At 43.0% G+C, this 23,669-nt stretch overlaps 1 protein-coding gene across 1 annotated transcript in view; it reads right to left on the minus strand.

Annotated features, from left to right (window-relative positions):
• The window catches only part of plcb3 (phospholipase C, beta 3 (phosphatidylinositol-specific)), a 95,359-nt gene that overhangs the window by 47,304 nt on the left and 24,386 nt on the right, over positions 1–23,669 (minus strand). The window contains exon 2 of the mRNA XM_084165330.1: positions 21,421–21,507. Coding sequence (XP_084021456.1) covers positions 21,421–21,507 — 87 coding nt within the window. The remainder of the gene's footprint in view (positions 1–21,420; positions 21,508–23,669) is intronic.

Genomic DNA, 23,669 nt, shown 5'->3' on the forward strand with positions numbered 1-23,669 from the left:
CCAATGAAGGGCCAGATGTATACAAAATGGTGTCGTCCGCATAGAGGTGGATCCGAGCATCACCAGCAGCAAGAGCGACATCATTGATATACACAGAGAATAGAGTCGGCCCGAGAATTGAACCCTGTGGCACCCCCATAGAGACGGCCAAAATTGTAGAATAGATTCAGGGCATTATGTAAAGACAAGGATATGGAAGGATATGAGTACAGTGGAGGTAAACCTAAGCGTTGGGTAACATTTACATTTTAGTCATTTAGACAAGGATATGGAAGGATATGAGTACAGTGGAGGTAAACCTAAGCGTTGGGTAACATTTACATTTTAGTAACGATGAAAGAGATAGCATCTCTGGAGGCACCGATTCAGTCGGTCTCCGCGTGTATGGGGGGTGGGACAAAGGAGCAGGTTGAGCTGGGCTGGGGGATCTACAATGAAATAGTACAATAAGAAATAACCGAAACAGCAATAAGCAAGGCATATTGACATGGGAGAGAGGCATAAAGCAATCACAGGTGTTATTCGAGAGAGCTAAGATAACAGCTGGTAATGGCGACAAAGTTTGGGCTGAGGCTAAACATAAACAGGATGAAGTACTGTATAAAGGAACAGTCCAGCAGGCATCAGCTGTATAGCTGAGTTATCATAAGGTCCGGTGAACAGCAATAGGAGAGTTCGGAGGTAGTTCGGGGGCTCCTACAGCACTGGCGAGCAAGAGGCCACGGCTTGCGTGTGCTAGTGGGCCGGGGCTAGCAGATGGATCTTCGTGGTCGACGTTGTAACGGGAAGCCTGTTGAAACCACATCAGAAGATTTAGTCGGCAGACCAGTCGTGTTGGATCGGCGGGGCTCCGTGTCAACACTAGGAGGTCCCGTCCGGTTGACAGAGAGGTAGCTCAGGGCTGATTAGCCAACAACTACATCCATTTGGTTGCAGCTAGCTAGTTGCGATGATCCGGTATTAAAGGTCCAATGATTCAGTGATTCCGGCAGAAAAAACGATATGTTCTGGGTCGATAACGCGCTGTGCAGACAGTGCAGACTGGCCGATAATAGTCCAGGCTAGAGCTGGCTGGTAGGTAGTGCAGACCACGGACAATTGTGAAAAACCGCTAACGGTGGCTAATAGCAAGTAGCTAGTTAGCTGGCTACTCCCGTCCGGTACACAGAGAGGTAGATAGCCAGGATATGGGCCTGGCTCGAGGCTAGCTTAAGGTTAACTGGTGCTAGCTTCGGGGGCAGCGGTGATTAGCCAACAGCAACATCCATCCGGTTGCGGCTAGCTAGTTGCGATCCGGTGTTAATGTCCAGTGATTCAGTTATTCCGGCAGAAAATCCGATGTTCTGGGTGAAAACCGCTAACGGTGGCTAATAGCAAGTAGCTAGTTAGCTGGCTAGCTAGTTTCAACTGGAGATTCTAGATAAAAGGTAAGTCAATAATAGAATCCGTTCCACACTGAGTGAGGCGGGTTGCAAGAAAGTATATTTTGTAGAAGGATGAAAGGTGTAATAGGGAAATAAGTACGAAAAATACAAAAAACAGGCTATTTACACGGACACACAACTACGCCATCTGTTGCCAGAGAATTGAATGTTAATTTCTTCATGAATTTGGCAATACGTCCAACTAGCCTCACAACCGCAGAGCACATGTATGTCGTAGTGTGGGCGAGCAGTTGGCTGATGTAAACGTTGTGAACAGTGCCCCATGGTGGCTGTGGAGTTATGGTATAGGCAGGCATAAGCTACGGACAACGAACACAACTGCATTTTATTACAGCGATACGGTGACAAGATCCTAAGGCCCATTGTCGTGCCATTCATCCGACGCCATCACCTAATGTTTCAGCATGATAATGCACAGCCCCATGTCGCAAGGTCTGTACACAATTCCTGGAAGCTGAAAATGTCCCAGTTCTTCCTTGGCCTGCATACTCATCAGACATGTCACACATTGAGCATGTTTGGGATGATCTGGATCTAAACGTACGACAGCGTGTTCCAGTTCCACCAATATCCAGCAACTTCGCACAGCCATTGAAGAGGAGTGGGACAACATTCCACAGGCCAAAATCAACAGCCTGATCAACTCTATGCGCTGCAGGAGGCAAATGATGGTCCTACCAGATATTGACTGGTTTTCTGATCCACGCCCCTACCTTAATTTTTTAAAAGATACCTATGACCAACAGATGCATATCTGTATTCACAGTAATGTGAAATCCATAGATTAGGGCCTCCTTTATTTATTTCAATTGACTGATTTCGTTATATGAACTGAACTCAGTAAAATCTTTGAAATTGTTGCATGTTGCATTTTTGTTCAGTATACATGTGGCAAGGGGGAGGTTATAGCATTTATTTCACAATACCCATCAATTTAGACAAGTGTGTCTGGGTAAGCGTAATCTAATAATTATAAAATATGTATAAAATATTTGTATCATCTGGACACTTTCTGTCTTTGACATTGCTACTATACAAATATGGAAGTAACCATTTCACTGTACTGTTTACACCTTCTGTGTACTGTGCACGTGACAAATACACGTAGATTTTATTTGATATACAGTGAGGGAAAAAAGTATTTGATCCCCTGCTGATTTTGTACGTTTGCCACTGACAAAGAAATGATCAGTCTATAATTTTAATGGTAGGTTTATTTGAACAGTGAGAGACAGAATAACAACAACAAAAATCCAGAAAAACGCATGTCAAAAATGTTATAAATTGATTTGCATTTTAATGAGGGAAATAAGTATTTGACCCCCTCTCAATCAGAAAGATTTCTGGCTCCCAGGTGTCTTTTATACAGGTAACGAGCTGAGATTAGGAGCACACTCTTATAAGGGAGTGCTCCTAATCTCAGTTTGTTACCTGTATAAAAGACACCTGTCCACAGAAGCAATCAATCAATACGATTCCAAACTCTCCACCATGGCCAAGACCAAAGAGTTCTCCAAGGATGTCAGGGACAAGATTGTAGACCTACACAAGGCTGGAATGGGCTACAAGACCATCGCCAAGCAGCTTGGTGAGAAGGTGACAACAGTTGGTGCGATTATTCGCAAATGGAAGAAACACAAAATAACTGTCAATCTCCCTCGGCCTGGGGCTCCATGCAAGATCTCACCTCGTGGAGTTGCAATGATCATCAGAACGGTGAGGAATCAGCCCAGAACTACACAGGAGGATCTTGTCCATTATCTCAAGGCAGCTGGGACCACAGTCACCAAGAAAACAATTGGTAACACACTACGCCGTGAAGGACTGAAATCCTGCAGCACCCGCAAGGTCCCCCTGCTCAAGAAAGCACATATACAGGGCCGTCTGAAGTTTGCCAATGAACATCTGAATGATTCAGAGGAGAACTGGGTGAAAGTGTTGTGGTCAGATGAGACCAAAATCGAGCTCTTTGCCATCAACTCAACTCGCCATGTTGCCTATGACCCCAAGAACACCATCCCCACCGTCAAACATGGATGTGGAAACATTATGCTTTGGGGGTGTTTTTCTGCTATGGGACAACTTCACTGCATCAAAGGGACGATGGACGGGGCCATGTACCGTCAAATCTTGGGTGAGAACCTCCTTCCCTCAGCCAGGGCATTGAAAATGGGTCGTGGATGGGTATTCCAGCATGACAATGACCCAAAACAAAGGAATGGCTCAAGAAGAAGCAAATTAAGGTCCTGGAGTGGCCTAGCCAGTCTCCAGATCTTAATCCCATAGAAAATCTGTGGAGGGAGCTGAAGGTCCGAGTTGCCAAACGTCAGGCTCGAAACCTTAACGACTTGGAGAAGATCTGCAAAGAGGAGTGGGGCAAAATCCCTCCTGAGATGTGTGCAAACCTGGTGGCCAACTACAAGAAACGTCTGACCTCTGTGATTGCCAACAAGGGTTTTGCCACCAAGTAATGTTCTTTTTTGTCATTTAGCAGACGCTCTTATCCAGAGCGACTTACAGGAGCAATTAGGGTTAAGTGCCTTGCTCAAAGGCACATCGACAGATTTTTCACCTAGTCGGCTCGGGGATTAGAACCAGCACCCTTTCGGTTACTGGCACAACGCTCATAACCACTAAGCTACCTGCCGCCCTGTTTTGCAGAGGGGTCAAATACTTATTTCCCTCATTAAAATGCAAATCAATTCATAACATTTTTGACATGCGTTTTTCTGGATTTTTTTGTTGTTATTCTGTCTCTCACTGTTCAAATGAACCTACCATCAAAATTAAAGACTGATCATGTCTGTAAGTGGGCAAATGTACAAAATCAGCAGGGGATCAACTACTTTTTTCCCTCACTGTAGTGTGCAAAGCAGTCATCAAGGCAAAAGGTGGCAACTTTGAATAATCTAAAATCTAAAATATATTTTGATTTGTTTAACACTTTTTTGGTTACTCCATGATTCCATATGTGTTATTTCATAGTTTTGATGTCTTCAGTATTATTCTACAATGTGGAAAATCGTAAAAATTAAGAAAATACCCTTGAATGAGTAGGTGTGTCCAAACTTTTGACTGGTACTTTGAGTGGCCAAGCCAGGAGAGTATTCAGACCCCTTGACTTTTTCCACATTCTGTTACATTACAGCCTTATTCTAAAATGGATTAAATAACACAATTTCCTCATCAATCCACACACACACAACACCCCATAATGACAAAGCGAAAACAGGTTAAGAAATGTTTGCAAATTTATAAAAAATAAAAAACAGAAATTATTCAGACCCTTTGCTATGAGACTTTAAATTGAGCTCAGGTGCATACCTTTTCCATTGATCATCCTTGAGATGTTTCTACAATTTGATTGGAGTCCAACTGTGAAAAATTCAATTGATTGGACATGATTTGGAAAGGCACACATCTGTCTATATAAGGTCCCACAGTTGACCATGCATGTCAGAGCAAAAACCAACCAATGAGGTCGAAGGAATTGTCCGTAGAGCTCCGAGACAGGATTGTGTCGGAAAACATTTCTGCAGCATTGAAGGTCCCCAAGAACACAGTGGCCTCCATCATTCTTAAATGGAAGAAGTTTGGAACCACCAAGACGCTGCCTAGAGCTGGCCGCCTGGCCAAACTGAGCAATCGGGGGAAAAGGGCCTTGGTCAGGGAGGTGACCAAGAACCCGATGGTCACTCTGATCGAGCTCCACAGTTCCTCTGTGGCAATAGGACAACCTTTCAGAAGGGCAACCATCTCTGCAGCACTCCACCAATCAGGCCTTTATGGTAGAGTGGCCAGACGGAAGCCACTCCTCAGTAAAAGGAACATGACAGCCGCTTGGAGTTTGCCAAAAGGCACCTAAAGACTCTCAGACCATGAAAAACAAGATTCTCTGGTCTGATGAAACCAAGATTGAACTCTTTGAACGCCAAGCGTCACATCTGGAGGACACCTGGCACAATCCCTACGGTGAAGCATGGGGTGGCCGCATCGTGCCTTGGGGATGTTTTTCAGCGGCAGAGAGATCCTTGATGAAAACCTGCTGCAGAGCGCTCAGGACCTCAGACTGGGGCGAAGGTTCACCTTCGAACAGGACAACGACCCTAAGCCTACAGCCAAGACAATGCAGGAGTGGCTTCGGGACATGTCTCTGAATGTCGTTGAGTGGCCCAGCCAGAACCCGGACTTGAACCCGATCGAACATCTCTGGAAAGACCTGAAAATAGCTGTGCAGCGACGCTCCCCATCCAACCTGACAGAGCTTGAGAGGATATGCAGAGAATATATTTGTAATTTTTTGTGTGTTTTTTTAAAAATCTTTATTTAACTAGGCAAGTCAGTTAAGAACAAAACAATGACGGCCTACACCGGCCAAACCCGGACGACGCTGGGCCAATTGTGCGCCGCCCTATGGGACTCCCAATCACGGCCGGTTGTGATACAGCCTGGAATCGAACCAGGGGGTCTGTAGTGACGCCTCAAGCACTGAGATGCAGTGCCTTAAACCGCTGCACCACTATTTGGGAGAAACTCCCCAAATACAGGTATGCCAAGCTTGTAGCGTTATACCCAAGAAGACTCGAGGCTGTAATCGCTGCCAAAGATGTGTCAACAAAGTACTGAGTAAAGGGTCTGAATACTTGTGTAAATGTCATATTTCCATATATTTTTATACAGTAAATTTGCTAAACAATTTAAAACATCTGGTTTTGCTTTGTTTTTAAACAATTTCATAAATTTTTTAATAAGGCTGTAACGTAACAAAATGTGGAAAAAAGTCAAGGGGTCTGAATACTTTCTGAATGCACTGTATTTCCAAAAAATGTCTGCCATCAACAGCAAGCTTCACCGTAGGGATGGTGCCAGGTACCTCACACCCCTTGACTTTTTCCACATTTTCACACCCCTTGACTTTTTCCAAAGTGGAATTAAAATGGACTGAATTCCCATTTGTTGTCTAAGATCTACACAAAATACTCTGTCAAAGTGGAAGAAAAAGTCTAACATTTGTAAATTATTAATGAAAAATAAAACAAATATCTTGATTAGATAAGTATTCAACGCCCTGAGTCAATAGATGTTAGAATCACCTTTGGCAGCGATTACAGCTGTGAGTCTTTCTGAGTAAGTCTGTAAGAGCTTTCCACACCTGGATTGTACAATATTTGCACATTATTCTTTTTTAAATTATTTAAGCTCTGTCAAGTTGGTTGTTGATCAATGTTAGACAGCCATTTTCAAGTCTTGCCATCGATTTTAAATCCGATTTAAGTAAACTGTAACTTGGCTACTCAGGAACATTCACTGTCTTCTTGGTAAGCAACTCCAGTGTAGATTTGGACTTGTGTTTTAGGTTATTGTCCTGCTGAAAAGTGAATTTGTCTCAGTGTCTGTTGGAAAGCAGACTAAACCAGGATTTCCTGTAGGATTTTGCCTGTGCTTAGTTCTATTCCATTTATCTTTATGCAAAAAAAAAACTCCCTTGTCCTTGCCAATGACAAGCATACCCATAACATGATGCATCCACCACCACGCTTGAAAATATGAAGAGTGGTACTCAGTGATGTGTTGTGTTGGATTTGCCTAAAACATAACGCTTTGTACTCAGGACATAAAGCTATTTTCTTCGTCAAATTTTTTGCAGTATTACTTTAGTGCCTTGTTGCAAACAGGATGCATGTTTTGGAATCTTTTTTTTCCTGTACAGGATTCCTGCTTTTCACTCTGTCATTTAAGTTAGTATTGTGGTGTAACTACAATGTTGTTGATCCATCCTCAGTTTTCTCCTATCACAGCCATTAAACTCTATAACCATTTTAAAGTCACCATTGACCTCATAATGAAATCCCTGAGCGGTTTCCTTCCTCTCTGGCAACTGAGTTAGCAAGGACACCTGTATCTTTGTAGTGACTGGGTGTATCTTTGTAGTGACTGGGTGTAATAATACACCATCCAAAGTGTAATTAATAACTTCACCATGCTCAAATGGATAATCAATGTCTGCTTTTTTTACCCATCTACCAATAGGTTCCCTTCTATGCGAGGCATTGGAAAACCTTCCTGGTCTTAGTGGTTGAATCTGTGTTTGAAATTCACTGCTCAACTTAGGGTCCTTGCAGATAATTGTACGTGTTGTGTAGAGAGATGAGGTAGTTATTCAAAAATAATGTTAAACACTATTATTGCACACAGAATGATTCCATGCAACTTATTGTGTGATTTGTTAAGCACATTTTTACTCCTGAACTTATTAGGCTTGCCATAACAAAGGGGTTGAATACTTATTCATTCAAGGCATTTCAGCTTTTCAGTTATAACTAATTTGTACAAATGTCTAAAAACATAATTCCACTTTGACATTATGGGGTATTGTGTGTAGGCCAGTGTAACAAAATGTCAATTTAATCATTTGTATATTCAGAGTGACCGAGTTACAGTTTTGACTTAAAATCGGCTTGAAAATCTATGACAAGACCTGGAAATGGCTGTCTAGCAATGATCAACAACCAACTTGACAGGGCTTGAACGAATGCGAATGTTCTGGGAACATTTACAGAACCCATTTTCATTTTCTGGGTTGACTGTTGAAGATGGCAGAGGATCATTAAAGTTTTTCCTGATTAGTTTATTCCAAAGTGGACTATCCCTTTTGACTATAGTGAGCTTCATGCGGCCTAAGCTTAGTGGCTGCATGGCTTCATCCAGGTGGGTGCTATATGTTTTTCGGAGGAGTTTACCAAGGAGTCTACGACTGGGGATGGCAAGAGGTGACCTGACTTATGACTAGTTTCCCCCCCTGGATCATCTGACCATCGTTTTCCCCACTGCTCAACCCTTCATCTGGGCCTCTGTTGGAAGAGGTGTGGAAGGTGCGGGTGAGGAAGGTGCGCATGGAGAGTGGATCGGACACAGGATATGACCTGTTGGACTTGCTCCTGCCTCTGTGGTTGACCGTGGAAGATCTTCCACCCAGAACTGTCAAAAGGCTAACTGAAATGTTTTGTTTTTCTGTTATAAGAGCGTCTTTGAGATTCTTGCTGTAATGAAAAGTGCTATACAAATCAAATCAAATCTATTATTTACTATTACTTGTTTAATATACACCTCCAAATTATTAGTGCTGCGCGATTAACCACATTTTCATTTGTATTTTCTTGGTTATTAAACAACTAATTGGCCGATGTCTGTTCAATTACTTTTTTTTGTGAGCCCAATGTGCCGTTTCTCTAGAGAGAAATCAAATTATTAAAGAGCAAAATGATGTCAAGAACTATATGGGACGATGGGCTGAAGGGAGTTAAATATTCAACCTATTTCAGCGAAGAAATGTGGTAATTAACTACAATGACCATAATCCACTGAGCCTGTTTTTTTCAGGTGGATACACTTTTACTCCTGCAACATTAGGTTAGATACACACAGACCGTATATGCTGCTGCATGAGAGAGGAATGTAGACAACAGTGGCGGTTGGTGACGTTTACGATGAGGGAGGACAATTATTTTTTTATGAGCATGGCCTTATTTCTATTACAGCATATTGGATGACTGTCATTCATATTCCATTCACCCAGCTCAATGTAACACTGATAGGTTTAGGCTACTATATGATATTCAAATTTTCCCTATACCCACCATGAGGTTGCTACAACCTAGCCTATGAATAAAAGTTTACAACGTAGGTGCACAGGTCGAGAGAAAAATTGGAGTAATCAAGGTGACAGACAGTGACACATTCAATACCGCCTTGCACACTCTTGCCTGCATCTAGCTGATCTAGGGTGTAATCAGTAGTCCAACAGTTGCAAACAAGAGTTTCTATTGGACAAATACAGGTATGTTTTCCCGTTTCATTCAGTTTGCTTCTGTTGAAGATTTTTTTTCAACAGAATTGGAGGAATGAATACACCACATACAAACAGAATTATCATTTTGCTCGTTGTATAATTCCTTCTCGCATCTACGTGCTCTCCTCCTCTCACCTTTTCCCTTTGCTTGTGGACTTCAGTGCACAACACATCAGCTGTCTGTGACCAGGCGAAAAAAACATTTCCAAGCCAAACCTTCATATCATAACCGCTAACCGCTACACACAGCCTACATCGTTGTCACCATATTTGCTAGCGTCATAGTCAACATAGCTACTATAACTAATGCGTTAGTAAACCCGCTACAATCATGCAGTACAGTGTACAGCCAGCAAGCAGTTTAGCAGTTACACCGGTGGTCCCCGATGGCAATAAATTAGTCAAACCAAAAGCTTACCTTGACTTGGAAGAGTTCCAGTGTTGGATAGCCATAGCCAGCCAGCTAACATAGCATCCCTCTCTGTTTGAGCCGGGTGTTTGAGTAGGCTAAACTAGCTAGCTGCATTTGCTAGCTAAGTAAGTGAAAGTAAAAAATATATATACTATGAAATATAGCTCTCTCTCTTTGTCTCTCTCTCTCGCTTCTCCTTCATTATTTAAGAAATGAATTTGGTCAAAACTGTTCAACTATTGTATTTCTCGCTCTTTGAGTCACCTACTCACCACAGTTTTTGCACTGCAGTGCTAGCTAGCTAGCTGTAGCTTATTATTTCAGTACTAAATTCATTCTCTGAGCCTTTGATTGGGTGGACAACATGTCAATTCATGCTGCAAGAGCTCTGATGTTGGAGGACGTCCTCCGGAAGTTGTCATAATTACTGTGTAAGTCTATGGAAGGGGGTGAGGACCATGAGCCTCCTAGGTTTTGTATTGAAGTCAATGTACCCATAGGATGACGGAAACTAGCTCCCCTCCGGCTACACCATGGTGCTACCCTACAGAGTGCTGTTGAGGCTACTGTAGACCTTCCTTGAAAAACAGTGTGTGTTAATCAATTATTTGCTGACGTGAATATATTTAGTATAGTTTTATTTATAAAGGATAACTTTTTTAATGTTTCACCTAAAAAAATAATAAAAAAATTCACTGAGGAGGATGGTCCTCCACTTCCTCCTTTGAGGAGCCTCCACTGGTAGACAACACAACTAGAGAGAGGGATAGAGAGTTTGTGGAAGTATGCCTTATCTACTTTGAAGAACTAGAAAAAGTATTTAGTCAGACAGCTCTGCAGCATATTTAGGCAGGCTAGCCTAGCTAAATAGGATGACTAAAGACAGTACAGTATGGGGAGAACAGAGATAACGTTAGACGTTTGGCTGGCTGGCTGCTACTGCCTGAGATGGAATGAAAATGTATAAAGTAATCAAATAGTCATATACACAACTGAAAGTAATATGTGACCCACCACCTGGATTCGGTCATATGTAGCAACATTTGAAATTGTGTTTTTTACAATGAATAAATTGTATTTCATACACTGCAGTTGAGGAACAATGGGAAAGTAATTCTGCTTTGAAAGTTGATCAACTTGATAAAATGGACCTTGAATGTTTTGGTACACCTACTGGAGAGCGCTTCTTTGTCTACAGCCATTCAGCATCGTTCACACCCTCTTAAGGCTTAGCCCCACCTATCTCTTTAAGGATTCACATGTGAGGCCATGTGCTAAACAGAATGACAAGTGTAGTAAACAACCAAAGAGTTCAAGACTAAAAGTGGTAAAAGTAGTACTTTTGTAGTACCTACAGTACCAGTCAAAAGTTTGGACACACCTACTCATTCAAGGGTTTTTCTTTATATTTACTATTTTCTACATTGTAGAATAATAGTGAAGACATCAAAACTATGAAATAACACATATAGAATCAATTGTAAAAATTGTTAAACAAATCAAAATATATTTGATATTTTAGATTCTTCAAAGTAGCCACACCTTTTGCCTTGATGACAGCTTTGCACATACCTGCAAGAAAGTGGTAAAGAAGGGGCTGTTTGAAAGGTGCAGGTAATATACCACATCTTCTGTCTGAAATGAGTATGAGTGAGAGAGTGAGAGTGAGAGTGAGAGTGAGAGTGAGAGTGAGAGTGAGAGAGAGAGAGAGAGAGAGAGAGAGAGAGAGAGAGAGAGAGAGAGAGAGAGAGAGAGAGAGAGAGAGAGAGAACACGTGTGCGCACGAGAGACAGAGGGGGGGAAAAAGAGACAAACAGCCCACGCCGACCTCTAAGACTGAGGAAAGAGGGAGATTGAGAGGGGGATAAACGGTGAAAGAATAGCTGGAGGAGCAAAATAATAACAAAAGTCCTGCTAATTTCCTCTTCTATAGAAACACCTAACTCAAAGGCTATTCTCATTGACTAACATTTAAGGAGAGGCAGCGCAACGAGATTTCAATATACATATTATGTACATAAACTTTTCAATTTACATTACATCCTTGCCTTACCTTTAATTGTGGCTGGCAACGTGACATTCTTGCTCTGCAGCTCCAAATTTACAGTTAATTTCAGTATCACTGTAGCCCCTGACTAGCCAGTAAGCTTGCACACTATTCAACAATGTGAGCATCTTTTCCTCTAAAACATATTAGCTAGAAACAATCTTGAATAATGTAACCAAACAATATTACACTCTTGAATAATGCAACAATTCACAAGCATGTGCAGACAATAAAATTGTTTATTTTATCGTTCATAGACGCATGTAGCTTGAAAGACAATAACACAGCTTACGTTAGCATTTCAAACATGAACGTTTACCCCTCTCATAGGAATATAAAAGTACGGTTTTAGCGTAATAAAGTTACCTTAGAACAAACCAAGCTTCATTTTATCAAAATCCTGAAAGTCATTATATGAGGTAAGCGCAAAATTGTGATTGACAACTTTTATAATTCCCCTGGTGAGTTGATAAGCTTCTTGCTGCATGCTTCTTGCAGTCTTGCGTAGCAGTGCGGTCGCTTTTATTCATTCTCCTTGTGTAAATATCCCGTTTCTTGTTTTTTTGTCTATTTTGTATATATTTCTCAATTTTTACTTTTCATTCTTTAACTAAATATACTTTCCTGCAACCCGCCTCACCCAACGTGGAAAGGATTCTATTATTTCTTTATAACTTTCATCAAGAACCGTAAGCTGAAACTAGCTGAAACTAGTGTAGCTGCAACTGAATGGCTACTTGCTATTAGTCACCGTTAGCGTCTTCACCACTGTCCGTGGCCTACACTATCCACCAGCCAGCTTTAGCTCTAGCCTGGACAATTCGTCGGCCAGTCTGCACAGCGTGCTATCGACCCAGCGTGCTATCGACCCTGAGCTTATTGGACTTTCTGCCGGAATCACTGGACCCTAGCGCCGGATCATCGCAACCAGCTAGCTAGCTGCAACCTGTTGTTGGCTGATTACCATTGCCCTATAGCAAGCACCAGTTAGCCTTGAGCTAGCCTCAGGCCCATCTCCCGGCTATCTACCTCTCTATCAACCGGACGGGACCTCCTAGTGTTGACACTGAGCCCCGCCGATCCAACACGACTGGTTTGCCGACGAAATAGTCTGATGTGGTTTCAACAGGCTTCCCGTTGCGACGACCACGAAGATCCATCTGCCAGCCCCGGCCCGCTAGCACACGCAAACTACAACTGTGCTCCCTGCTAGCTGTGCTGAAGCACCAATTTGAACTGCTCTCGGACTCACATATTGCTGTTCACTGGACCTTATGATCACTCAGCTGCACAGCTGATGCCTGCTGGACTGTTCCTTTACACGGTACCCTGTCCTGTTTATTCTGTTTAGCCTTAGCCCAAACATTATCGCTATTTCCAGTTGTTGTCTTAGCTCTCTCTAATAACTGCTTTATGCCTCTCTCCCATGTCAATTATGCCTTGCCTATTGCTGTTTGGGTTAGTTCTTATTATACAATATCACTGTAGAACCCCTAGTCCCTCTCAAACTGCCTCAAATAGTTCCTTTGTTCCACCCCCCATACACGCCGAGACCGGCTCAATCGGTGCCTCCAGTGACGCTATCTCTTTCATTGTTACCCAACGCTTAGGGTTACCTGAACTGTACTCATATCCTTCCATATCCTTTTCTGTACATAATGCCCTGAATCTTTTCTACAACGCCCGGAGAACTGCCCCCTTTATTCTATGTACCCAACGCACTAGAAGACCAGTTCTTAAAGCCTTTAGTCGTATCCTTATTCTAGCCCTCCTCTGTTCCTCTGGTGATGTAGAGGCTAACCCAGGCCCTGCAGCCCCCAGTATCACTCCTACTCCCCAGGAGCTATCATTTGTTGACTTCTGTAACCGTAAAAGTCTTGGTTTTCTGCACGTAAATATCAGAAGCCTCCTTCCTAAGTTTGAGTTATTCACTGCGTTAGCACACTCCGCCAACCCTGATGTTCTAGCAGTGTCTGAATCCTGGCTTAGGAAGGCCACCAAAAATTCTGAAATTTCCATCCCCAACTATAACATTTTCCGTCTAGATAGAACTGCCAAAGGGGGTGGAGTTGCAATCTACTGTAGAGATAGCCTGCAGAGCTCTATTGTACTATCCAGGTCCGTGCCCAAACAGTTTGAGCTTCTACTTCTAAAAATCCACCTTTCCAGAAATAAATCTCTCACTGTTGCCGCTTGCTACAGACCCCCCTCAGCCCCCAGCTGTGCCCTGGACACCATATGTGAATTGATTGCCCCCCATCTATCCTCAGAGTTCGTACTGCTTGGTGACCTAAATTGGGATATGCTTAACACCCCGGCCATCCTACAATCTAAACTAGATGCCCTCAATCTCACACAAATTATTATAATTGCCTGCGTCCGTAACGGGTCCGCGGTCAAACGACCACCCCTCATCACTGTCAAACGCTCCCAAAAACACTTCAGCGAGCAGGCCTTCCTAATTGACCTGGCCCAGGTATCCTGGATGGATATAGATCTCATTCCGTCAGTAGAGGATGCCTGGTTGTTCTTTAAAAGTAATTTCCTCTCAATCTTAAATAAACATGCCCCATTCAAAAAATACAGAACTAAGAACAGATATAGCCCCTGGTTCTCCTCAGACTTGACTGCCCTTGACCAGCACAAAAACATCCTGTGGCGTACTGCATTAGCATCAAATAGCCCCCGCGATATGCAACTTTTCAGGGAAGTTAGGAACCAATATACACAAGCAGTTAGGAAAGCAAAGGCTAACTTTTTCAAACAGAAATTTGCATCCTGTAGCACTAACTCCAAAAAGTTTTGGGACACTGTAAAGTCCATGGAAAATAAGAGCACTTCCTCCCAGCTGCCCACTGCACTGAGGCTAGGAAACACTATCACCACCGATAAATCTACAATAATCGAGAATTTCAACAAGCATTTTGCTACGGCTGGCCATGCTTTCCACCTGGCTACCACTACCCCGGCCACCAGCTCTGCACCCTCCGCTGCAACTTGCCCATGCCCCCCCCGCTTCTCCTTCACACAAATCCAGACAGCTGATGTTCTGAAAGAGCTGCAAAATCTGGACCCCTACAAATCATCTGGGCTAGACAATCTGGACCCTTTCTTTCTAAAACTAGCCGCCGAAATTGTCGCAACCCCTATTACTAGCCTGTTCAACCTCTCTTTCGTAACGTCTGAGATCCCCAGAGATTGGAAAGCTGCCGCGGTCATCCCCCTCTTCAAAGGGGGTGACACTCTAGATCCAAACTGTTACAGACCCATATCCATCCTGCCCTGCCTTTCAAAAGTTTTTGAAAGCCAAGTCAACAAACAGATCACCGACCATTTCGAATCCCACCGTACCTTCTCCGCTATGCAATCCGGTTTCCGAGCTGGTCATGGGTGCACTTCAGCCACGCTCAAGGTCCTAAACGATATTATAACCGCGATCGATAATAGACAGTACTGTGCAGCTGTTTTCATTGACCTGGCCAAGGCTTTCGACTCTGTCAACCACCGCATTCTTATTGGCAGACTAAATAGCCTTGGTTTCTCAAATGACTGCCTCGCCTGGTTCACCAACTACTTCTCAGATAGAGTTCAATGTGTCAAATCGGAGGGCCTGTTGTCTGGACCTATGGCAGTCTCTATGGGGGTGCCACAGGGTTCAATTCTTGGGCCGACTCTTTTCTCTGTGTATATCAATGACGTCGCTCTTGCTGCTGGTGACTCTCAGATCCACCTCTACGCAGACGACACCATTTTGTATACATCTGGCCCTTCATTGGACACTGTGTTAACAAACCTCCAAACGAGCTTCAATGCCATACAACACTCCTTCAGTAGCCTCCAACTGCTCTTAAACACTAGTAAAACTAAATGCATGCTCTTCAACCGAACGCTGCTTGCACCCGCCCACCCGACTAGAATCACTACTCTCGACGGGTCTGACCTAGAGTATGTGGACAACTACAAATATCTAGGTGTCTGGTTAGACTGTAAACTCTCCTTCCAGACTCACATTAAGAATCTCCAATCCAAAGTTAAATCTAGAATCGGTTTCCTATTTCGCAACAAAGCCTCCTTCACTCATGCTGCCAAACATGCCCTCGTAAAACTGACTATCCTACCGATCCTTGACTTCGGCGATGTCATTTACAAAATAGCCTCCAACACTCTACTCAGCAAATTGGATGTAGTCTATCACAGTGCCATCCGTTTTGTCTCCAAAGCCCCATATAATACCCACCACTGTGACCTGTACGCTCTTGTTGGCTGGTCCTCACTACATATTCGTCGCCAAACCCACTGGCTCCAGGCCATCTATAAATCACTGCTAGGCAAATCCCCGCCTTATCTTAGCTCATTGGTCACCATAGCAACACCCACCCGTAGTCTGCGCTCCAGCAGGTATATCTCACTGGTCATCCCCAAAGCCAACACCTCCTTTGGCCGCAATTCCTTCCAGTTCTCTGCTGCCAATGACTGGAACAAATTGCAAAAATCTCTGAAGCTGGAGACACTTATCTCCCTCACTAACTTTAAGCATCAGTTGTCAGAGCACCTTACCGATCACTGCACCTGTACACAGCCCATCTGAAATTAGCCCGCCCAACTACCTCATCCCTATATTGTTATTTATTTTGCTCATTTGTACCCCAGTATCTCTATTTGCACATCATCTCTTGCACATCTATCATTCCAGTGTTAATACTAATTGTAATTATTTTGCACTATAGCCTATTTATTGCCTTACCTCCATAACTTGCTACATTTGCACACACTGTATATATATGTATTTCTGTTGTATTCTTGACTTTGTTTTGTTTTACCCCATATGTAACTCTGTGTTGTTGTTTTTATCGCACTGCTTTGCTTTATCTTGGCCAGGTCGCAGTTGTAAATGAGAACTTGTTCTCAACTGGTTTACCTGGTTAAATAAAGGTGAAATAAATAAATAAATAAAAATGCTTCTTGCAGTGCCTCCCCTTTCTTAAAGATACCGTGACAATTTCAGAATGTAACAGGCTGGTCCTGCAATTTCAGGTGAAAACTCAATAAAACAAGTCTAAAATATATTGAAAATGTCTATACATTTCAGCTGTTTCAAAAACATTGCTCTGCTATTAGTATTTATTCTGTATGAATGTTGGGCTCAATGAGACAATTTTGTTTTCACTGCCCTGCTTAGCGGGGGGCAACTGTCAAGTGAGTGTCGTGCGAGACCTCCGGAGGTAGCGTTAGAGTGCGAAATACGCAAGTTTACATTACAGTAATGTCTCTCGAGAATCGATACCTCACGAGAATATCTCGAAATTCTCCTTAATTCTTGTCAATGAGAATAGACCCTAAGACAAGAAAGAGATTGGTAGAAGAAGAATAGAGGGTGGATTCGTTTTTCAATAACAAGAAAAGAGGGAGGGAGGGAGGTGGAGAGAAGTCAGAAGAAAGGTGACTGACTGGGACGATATTGAGAGGAGGGAGAGGGGGAGGAGAGGGGGAGAGATTAAACAATAGAGTTGGGAGAAGTGAAGAATTCATGGGCGTGTAATTTGACCTTCCTGTACTTCTGGTCATGGTTATCGTAGAGACATAAGTAAAACTCAGATTATTATTGGATGTAGCAATTATAGCCATGTCATCTAGATATAATAGCAGATTAATTAATTAATTTAAAAATAATTAATTGTAATAATAGCATATTCCACTCATAGCTTCAGAGTTCTACCCTCATAAGTCCTATTAGACTGACTTTGTCCCAAATGGCTCCCTATTCCCTATAAAGTGCACTAGTTTCAAAAGCAATGCACTATATAGGGAATAGGGTGCCATTTGGTACTCAAAGCCTTCATTTCCCTATGGGCCCTGGTCAAAAGTAGTACACTAACTAGGGAATAAGGTGCCATTTTGGATGCAGGCTCCATTTATCCTTCCCTGGGGCATTCTAAACAGTGTCAACGACAGCCCTTGGGCTAGGGCTGGCCTAGTGTCCTACTAGAGAACACACACACACAGACACACAGACACAGTAAACACAGATAGGGCTCACACGCGCAAACAGGCAAACACACGCACAAACACACGGACAAACACACCCCTAACTGCACAGTATTAACAGGCCATTCCATAAATGCCTTTAGAGTAAATACACTGCGGAAAGACAGACAGACAGACAGACAGACAGACAGACAGACAGACAGACAGACATAGGAAGGGTAGAGGAAGAGATCGAGAGATGGAGCACTACAAAAATGTGTGATGAAAAAGTGTGAAAAAGGCAAAGAAAGTGAGAACAAGGAGTGATAGAAAGAGAGAAAGAAGGGTGGCAGGCAGACAGAGAGAAAAGGGGAGAGAGAGACAGAGATATTGATAGAGGGAGAGGGGGATGAGGGAAGAGTGATTTAATTTGGGGCCTGAAATTTGATTCGATCCATGAGGCCCTCACTCACATGACCAACTGGCTGAGGCTGAGTCCCAAATAGTCCCCTATTCCCTTTATAGTGCACTACTTTACTACACAGTTCTGGTGAAACGTAGTTCACTATATAGGGAATATGGTGCAATTTGGGACGCAGTCCAACTATCTGCACTAATGAGTCGAGGAGAGCAGGACAACAACATCAGGAATTGACAGAGAGGGTGTGTGTGTGTGGACGTGTTTAACTATACTTGTGGGGACCAGAAGTCCCCACAAGAATAGTAAACAAACAAAAATTTGACCAACTGGGGATACCCACAAGGTCAAATGCTATTTCTAGGGGGTTTAGGGTTAAGGTTAGAATTAGGGTTAGGTTTAGGGTTAGGGTTAGGAGCTAGGGTTGTTTTAGGGTTAGGAGCTAGGGTTAATTTTAGGGTTAGGAGCTAGGGTTAGGTTTTTGGGTTAAGGTTAGGGTAAGGGTTACGGAAAATAGGATTTTGAATGGGACTGAATTTTGTGTCCCCACAAGGTTAGTTGCACAAGACTGTGTGTGTGTGTGTGTGTGTGTGTGTGTGTGTGTGTGTAAAAGAGAGAGAGGGGGGAGAGAGATACAGATAGAGAGAGAGCGCTAGAGGACTCATCATGTTAGACAGAGAGAGAGAGAGAGAGAGAGGGGGGGTGGAGAGAAAGAAAGGGAGGGAAAAGAGAAAGCGAGAGAAGGAAGAACTCACCATCATTTTAGAGAGATAGAAAAAGAGAGGAGGACCCACTAGGGTTGGGTGGTAACCAGATGTTCATACTGTCATACCGTTTCTGTACCATACCGGGGTATACGCTATTATTGAATGTGCACACCAGGGGCGCTATAAAAAAATAACGCAACAAACAATTTAGGCAACAGGGATGCAGGAGGGGATTGATTGTCTCTGCTATTACAAAGAAGCTTGATCTTGACATCTATTATAAACTGGTTACCAACGTATTTAGATTTTTTCAGCCATTCAGCATTCAGGGCTCAAACCACCCAGTTGATAATTTATAATTTACATCTTAGATTTCTTATAGTTATACTTAACCTATAGTTATAAGCAGTGGTAGGACAAAACACACATCATTACAAGAGAGACACCACAACACTACATAAAGAGAGACCTAAGACAACAACACAGCATGGCAGCAACTCATGACAACAACATGGTAGCAGCACAAACATGGTACAAACATTGTTGGGCACAGACAACAGCACAAAGGGCAAAAAGGTAAAGACAACAATACATCACACGAAGCAGCCACAAGCGTCAGTAAGAGTGTCCATGATTGAGTCTTTGAATCTAGAGATGGTGATAGAACTGTCCAGTTTGAGTGTTTTTTGCAGCTCGTTCCAGTTGCTAGCTGCAGGGAACTGAAAAGAGGAGCGAACCAGGGATGTGTGTGCTTTGGGGGATCTTTAACAGAATGTGACTGGCAGAACGGGTGTTGTATGTGGAGGATGAGGGCTGCAGTAGGTATCTCAGATATTGGGGAGTGAGGCCTAAGAGGGTTTTATAAATAAGCATCAACCAGTGGGTCTTGCGTCGGCTATACAGAGATGACCAGTTTACAGAGTACAGTGAGTCCTATAAAAATCTGATGGCGGAATGGTAAAGAACATCTAGCCGCTCGAGAGCACCCTTACCTGCCGATCTATAAATTACGTCTCCGTAATCTAGCATGGGTAGGATGGTCATCTGAATCAGGGTTAGTTTGGCAGCTGGGGTGAAAGACAAGCGGAAACCAAGTCTAGATTAAACCTTAGCTTGGATATGTGCTGAGAGAAGGACAGTGTACCGTCTAGCCATACTCCCAAGTACTTGTATGAGGTGACTACCTCAAGTTCTAAACCTTCAGAGGTAGTAATCACACAGGTGGGGAGAAGGGCATTCTTCTTACCAAACCACATTACCTTTGTTTTGGAGGTGTTCAGAGAAAGCTTGTTGGACACTAAGAAAGCTTTGTTGTAGAGGGAGTGTTTACTAATGATTATAAGCATGTTTTGCAAGCTTAGGTCTGTCTATTAAACCTTCTACATCTCATCCTCTTTCCAACTGTCCTTTGATGCTCAGGCAGCTAATACACTAGATGCGCTGGGATGTAGATCGCTATAGGCTATCGCTAATGTCTGTTAATGCATATATTAATTAAAGTAATTTACCGTTCTCATTCTCGGAGTGGAAACATTGTTTGCAGAGTTCACAACCTCTCACACTTGTGAGAAACAAGTTTTCGTTTATTTCATATCATCATTTACGCTCTGCATGTGAGCAATGAGCATGTGTCTGGTTTCTCTGTTCTGTTAATTTTGATGGAGCGCGCGTGCCTGAGCACGCAAAGAAGTAGGCCTACCTAGCCTGCTTCTCGCAAATGTCAAATGTAGGAAAGTGCCCAGCTGGGCTTCTCCGTCATTTTTTTCTTTACCTCTCCAACCTGACATTTCTTAATTTGTTGATTTAAGTAATAACCTGAATAATCATAATGAAATTCCATGATAATAACAAAGTGGAATGGCTTGTTTCAAGCATATCCATGTAAACAAATGAACGTAAAAATTTATGCACACATGACTGTAAGTCGCTTTGGATAAAAGCGTCTGCTAAATGGCATATTATTATTATATTATTAACAAACAGAATTGTGACCTCCTCTTTTTTGACCCCCCCCCCCCCCCCCCCCTCCTAATTGGCCTGGCCAATCATCACCCAAGCCTAGGACCCACCATGTTAGGGAAGGAGGGAGATTTTATGTTTAAGTTAAATAATAATAACAATAATATGCCATTTAGCAGACGCTTTTATCCAAAGCGACTTACAGTCATGCGTGCATAAATTTTTGTGTATGGGTGGTCCCGGGGATCAAACACACTACTCTGGCGTTACAAGCGCCGTGCTCTACCAGCTGAGCTACAGAGGACCACCTTAAAGAAGGGAGGAGGTGGAAGAGAGCGAACAGGGGGTTGAGAAAGGAAAGATGATGACAGTCATAACAAGAGAAAGGACTTCTCTTCTACTTAAAGGTTATACATGTAACATTTCCAAGTGCCATATCTCAATTACATAGCCATGGGGACCCGTGCGAAAAAAGGTATGAAAAATGTATGCACTCACTACTGTAAGTCGCTCTGGATAAGAGCGTCTGTTAAATGACTCAAATGTAAATGTAAATGTAAATGTAGAAAGTGAGTAACTACTGTGTAAGGAAGAGAAAGAGAGAAAATAATAGACTTACCATGTTGGCCCCACCAGTCCAGTAAAGGAAGAATCCATCTGGGTCTACCTTCAGAGTAATCAGGGTTGGGTGGCTGCTGTTGGGCTCCTAAACATACACACACACACACACACACAGATTAATACACCGAGATATACACACTGTGCACATTTGACCTACATGTGACCAACCGAGGTTCGAACCAGGGTTTCCTGCATGCCACAAGAATGTGTTAGCCTGCTGAGCTAAAGCCTAGGCATTAACTGGGGAGCTAATGCAAGTCTTCAGGTCTCAGACAAGTCTCATACCTTGAGTCTTAGGTCCAATGCTGGCTATGAGAGGGGCAGAGAGAAAAAGAAATGTCTGACAATATGCCATCTTGACCTTTTCTATTGTTTGTTGCATTGAACACTCCAGGGTGAAATTTTCCCTAGGTACAGATCTAGGATCAGTTTCCCCTCCTCTCCCCCCAATCCTAACCTTAACCATTAGTGGGGAAATGCAAGTCTGACCCAAGATCAGCCAGCGTCTAGGGGCAACAGTATCTAGGTTTTCATACCATTCCTGTACCATACCAATGTATACGGTTTTATATACTGTATAAACGCTGCGTACATTTTAAACTATTACTGAAAAGACTGCACGCAGAGAAATATTGTGATTTATAAACTTGGCGCACGCAATACATACGCATGTTTCCCGTTATATACTGAACAAAAATATAAACGCAACATGTAAAGTGTTGGTCCCATGTTTCATGAGCTGAAATAAAAGATCCCAGAAATGTTCCATACGCACAAAAAGCTTATTTCTCTATTTTGTTTACATCCCTGTTAGTGAGTACTTCTCTTTTGCCAAGATAATCCATCCACTTTGAAAGTTGTGGCATATCAAGAAGCTGATTAAAGAGCATGATCATTACACAGGTGCACCTTGTGCTGGGGGACAATAAAAGGCCACGCTAAAATGTGCAGTTTTGTCACACAACACAATGCCACAGATGTCTCAAGTTTTGAGGGAGTTAGCAATTGGCATGATGACTGCAGGAATGTCCACCAGAACTTTGCCAGAGAATTGAATGTTCATTTCTCTACCATAAACCGCATCCAACATCATTTTAGAGAATTTGGCAGTACGTCCAACCAGCCTCACAAGCGCAGACCACGTGTAACCAGGCCAGCCCAGGACCTCCACATCCGGCTTCTTTACCAGCGGGATCATCTGAGACCAGCCACACGGACAGCTGATGAAACTGAGGAGTATTTCTGTCTGTAATAAAGCCCTTTTGTGGGGAAAAACTCATTCTGATTGGCTGGGCCTTGCTCCCCAATGGGTGGCCTGGCTCCCAAGTGGATGGCCCTATGCCCTCCCAGGCCCACCCATGGCTGCGCCCCTGCCCAGTCAAGTCATGTGAAATCCATAGATTCGGGCCTAATGAATTGATTTCTATTAACTGACTTCCTTATATGAACTGTAACTAAGTAAAATCGTTGAAATTGTTGCATGTTGCGTTCAGTATAAATCAGACCTGTCGTAAAACTGTGCACGCGTGAACGAGCATCATAACTCCGCCTGAATAACACCCGTCATTCACCTTTTATGGTGACAATAACACCCTTTTCTGCTGTATACTTTTTTTTGGGGGGGGGGGGGATAGATCAGCTTTAATATTGCAGAGAGATTGTGGCTTCTACCAATGTAATTGTCTGCATAATTTCCAATCCCCCATAAATACTTCTGGGTAAATACAGTGAGGGAAAAAAAGTATTTGATCCCCTGCTGATTTTGTACGTTTGCCCACTGACAAAGACATGATCAGTCTATAATTTGAATGGTAGGTTTAGTGAGAGACAGAATAACAACAAAAAAATCCTGAAAAACGTATGTCAAAAATGTTACGAATTTATTTGCATTTAATTGAGGGAAATAAGTATTTGACCCCTATGCAAAACATGACTTAGTACTTGGTAGCAAAACCCTTGTTGGCAATCACAGAGGTCAGACGTTTCTTGTAGTTGGCCACCAGGTTTGCACACATCTCAGGAGGGATTTTGTTCCACTCCTCTTTGCAGATCATCTCCAAGTCATTAAGGTTTCGAGGCTGACGTTTGGCAACTCGAACCTTCAGCTCCCTCCACAGATTTTCTATGGGATTAAGGTCTGGAGACTGGCTAAGCCACTCCAGGACCTTAATGTGCCTCTTCTTGAGCCACTCCTTTGTTGCCTTGGCCGTGTGTTTTGAGTCATTGTCATGCTGGAATACCCATCCA

The sequence above is a fragment of the Coregonus lavaretus genome (assembly GCF_964263955.1).
Source record: "Coregonus lavaretus genome assembly, chromosome: 7".
NCBI lineage: Eukaryota > Metazoa > Chordata > Actinopteri > Salmoniformes > Salmonidae > Coregonus > Coregonus lavaretus.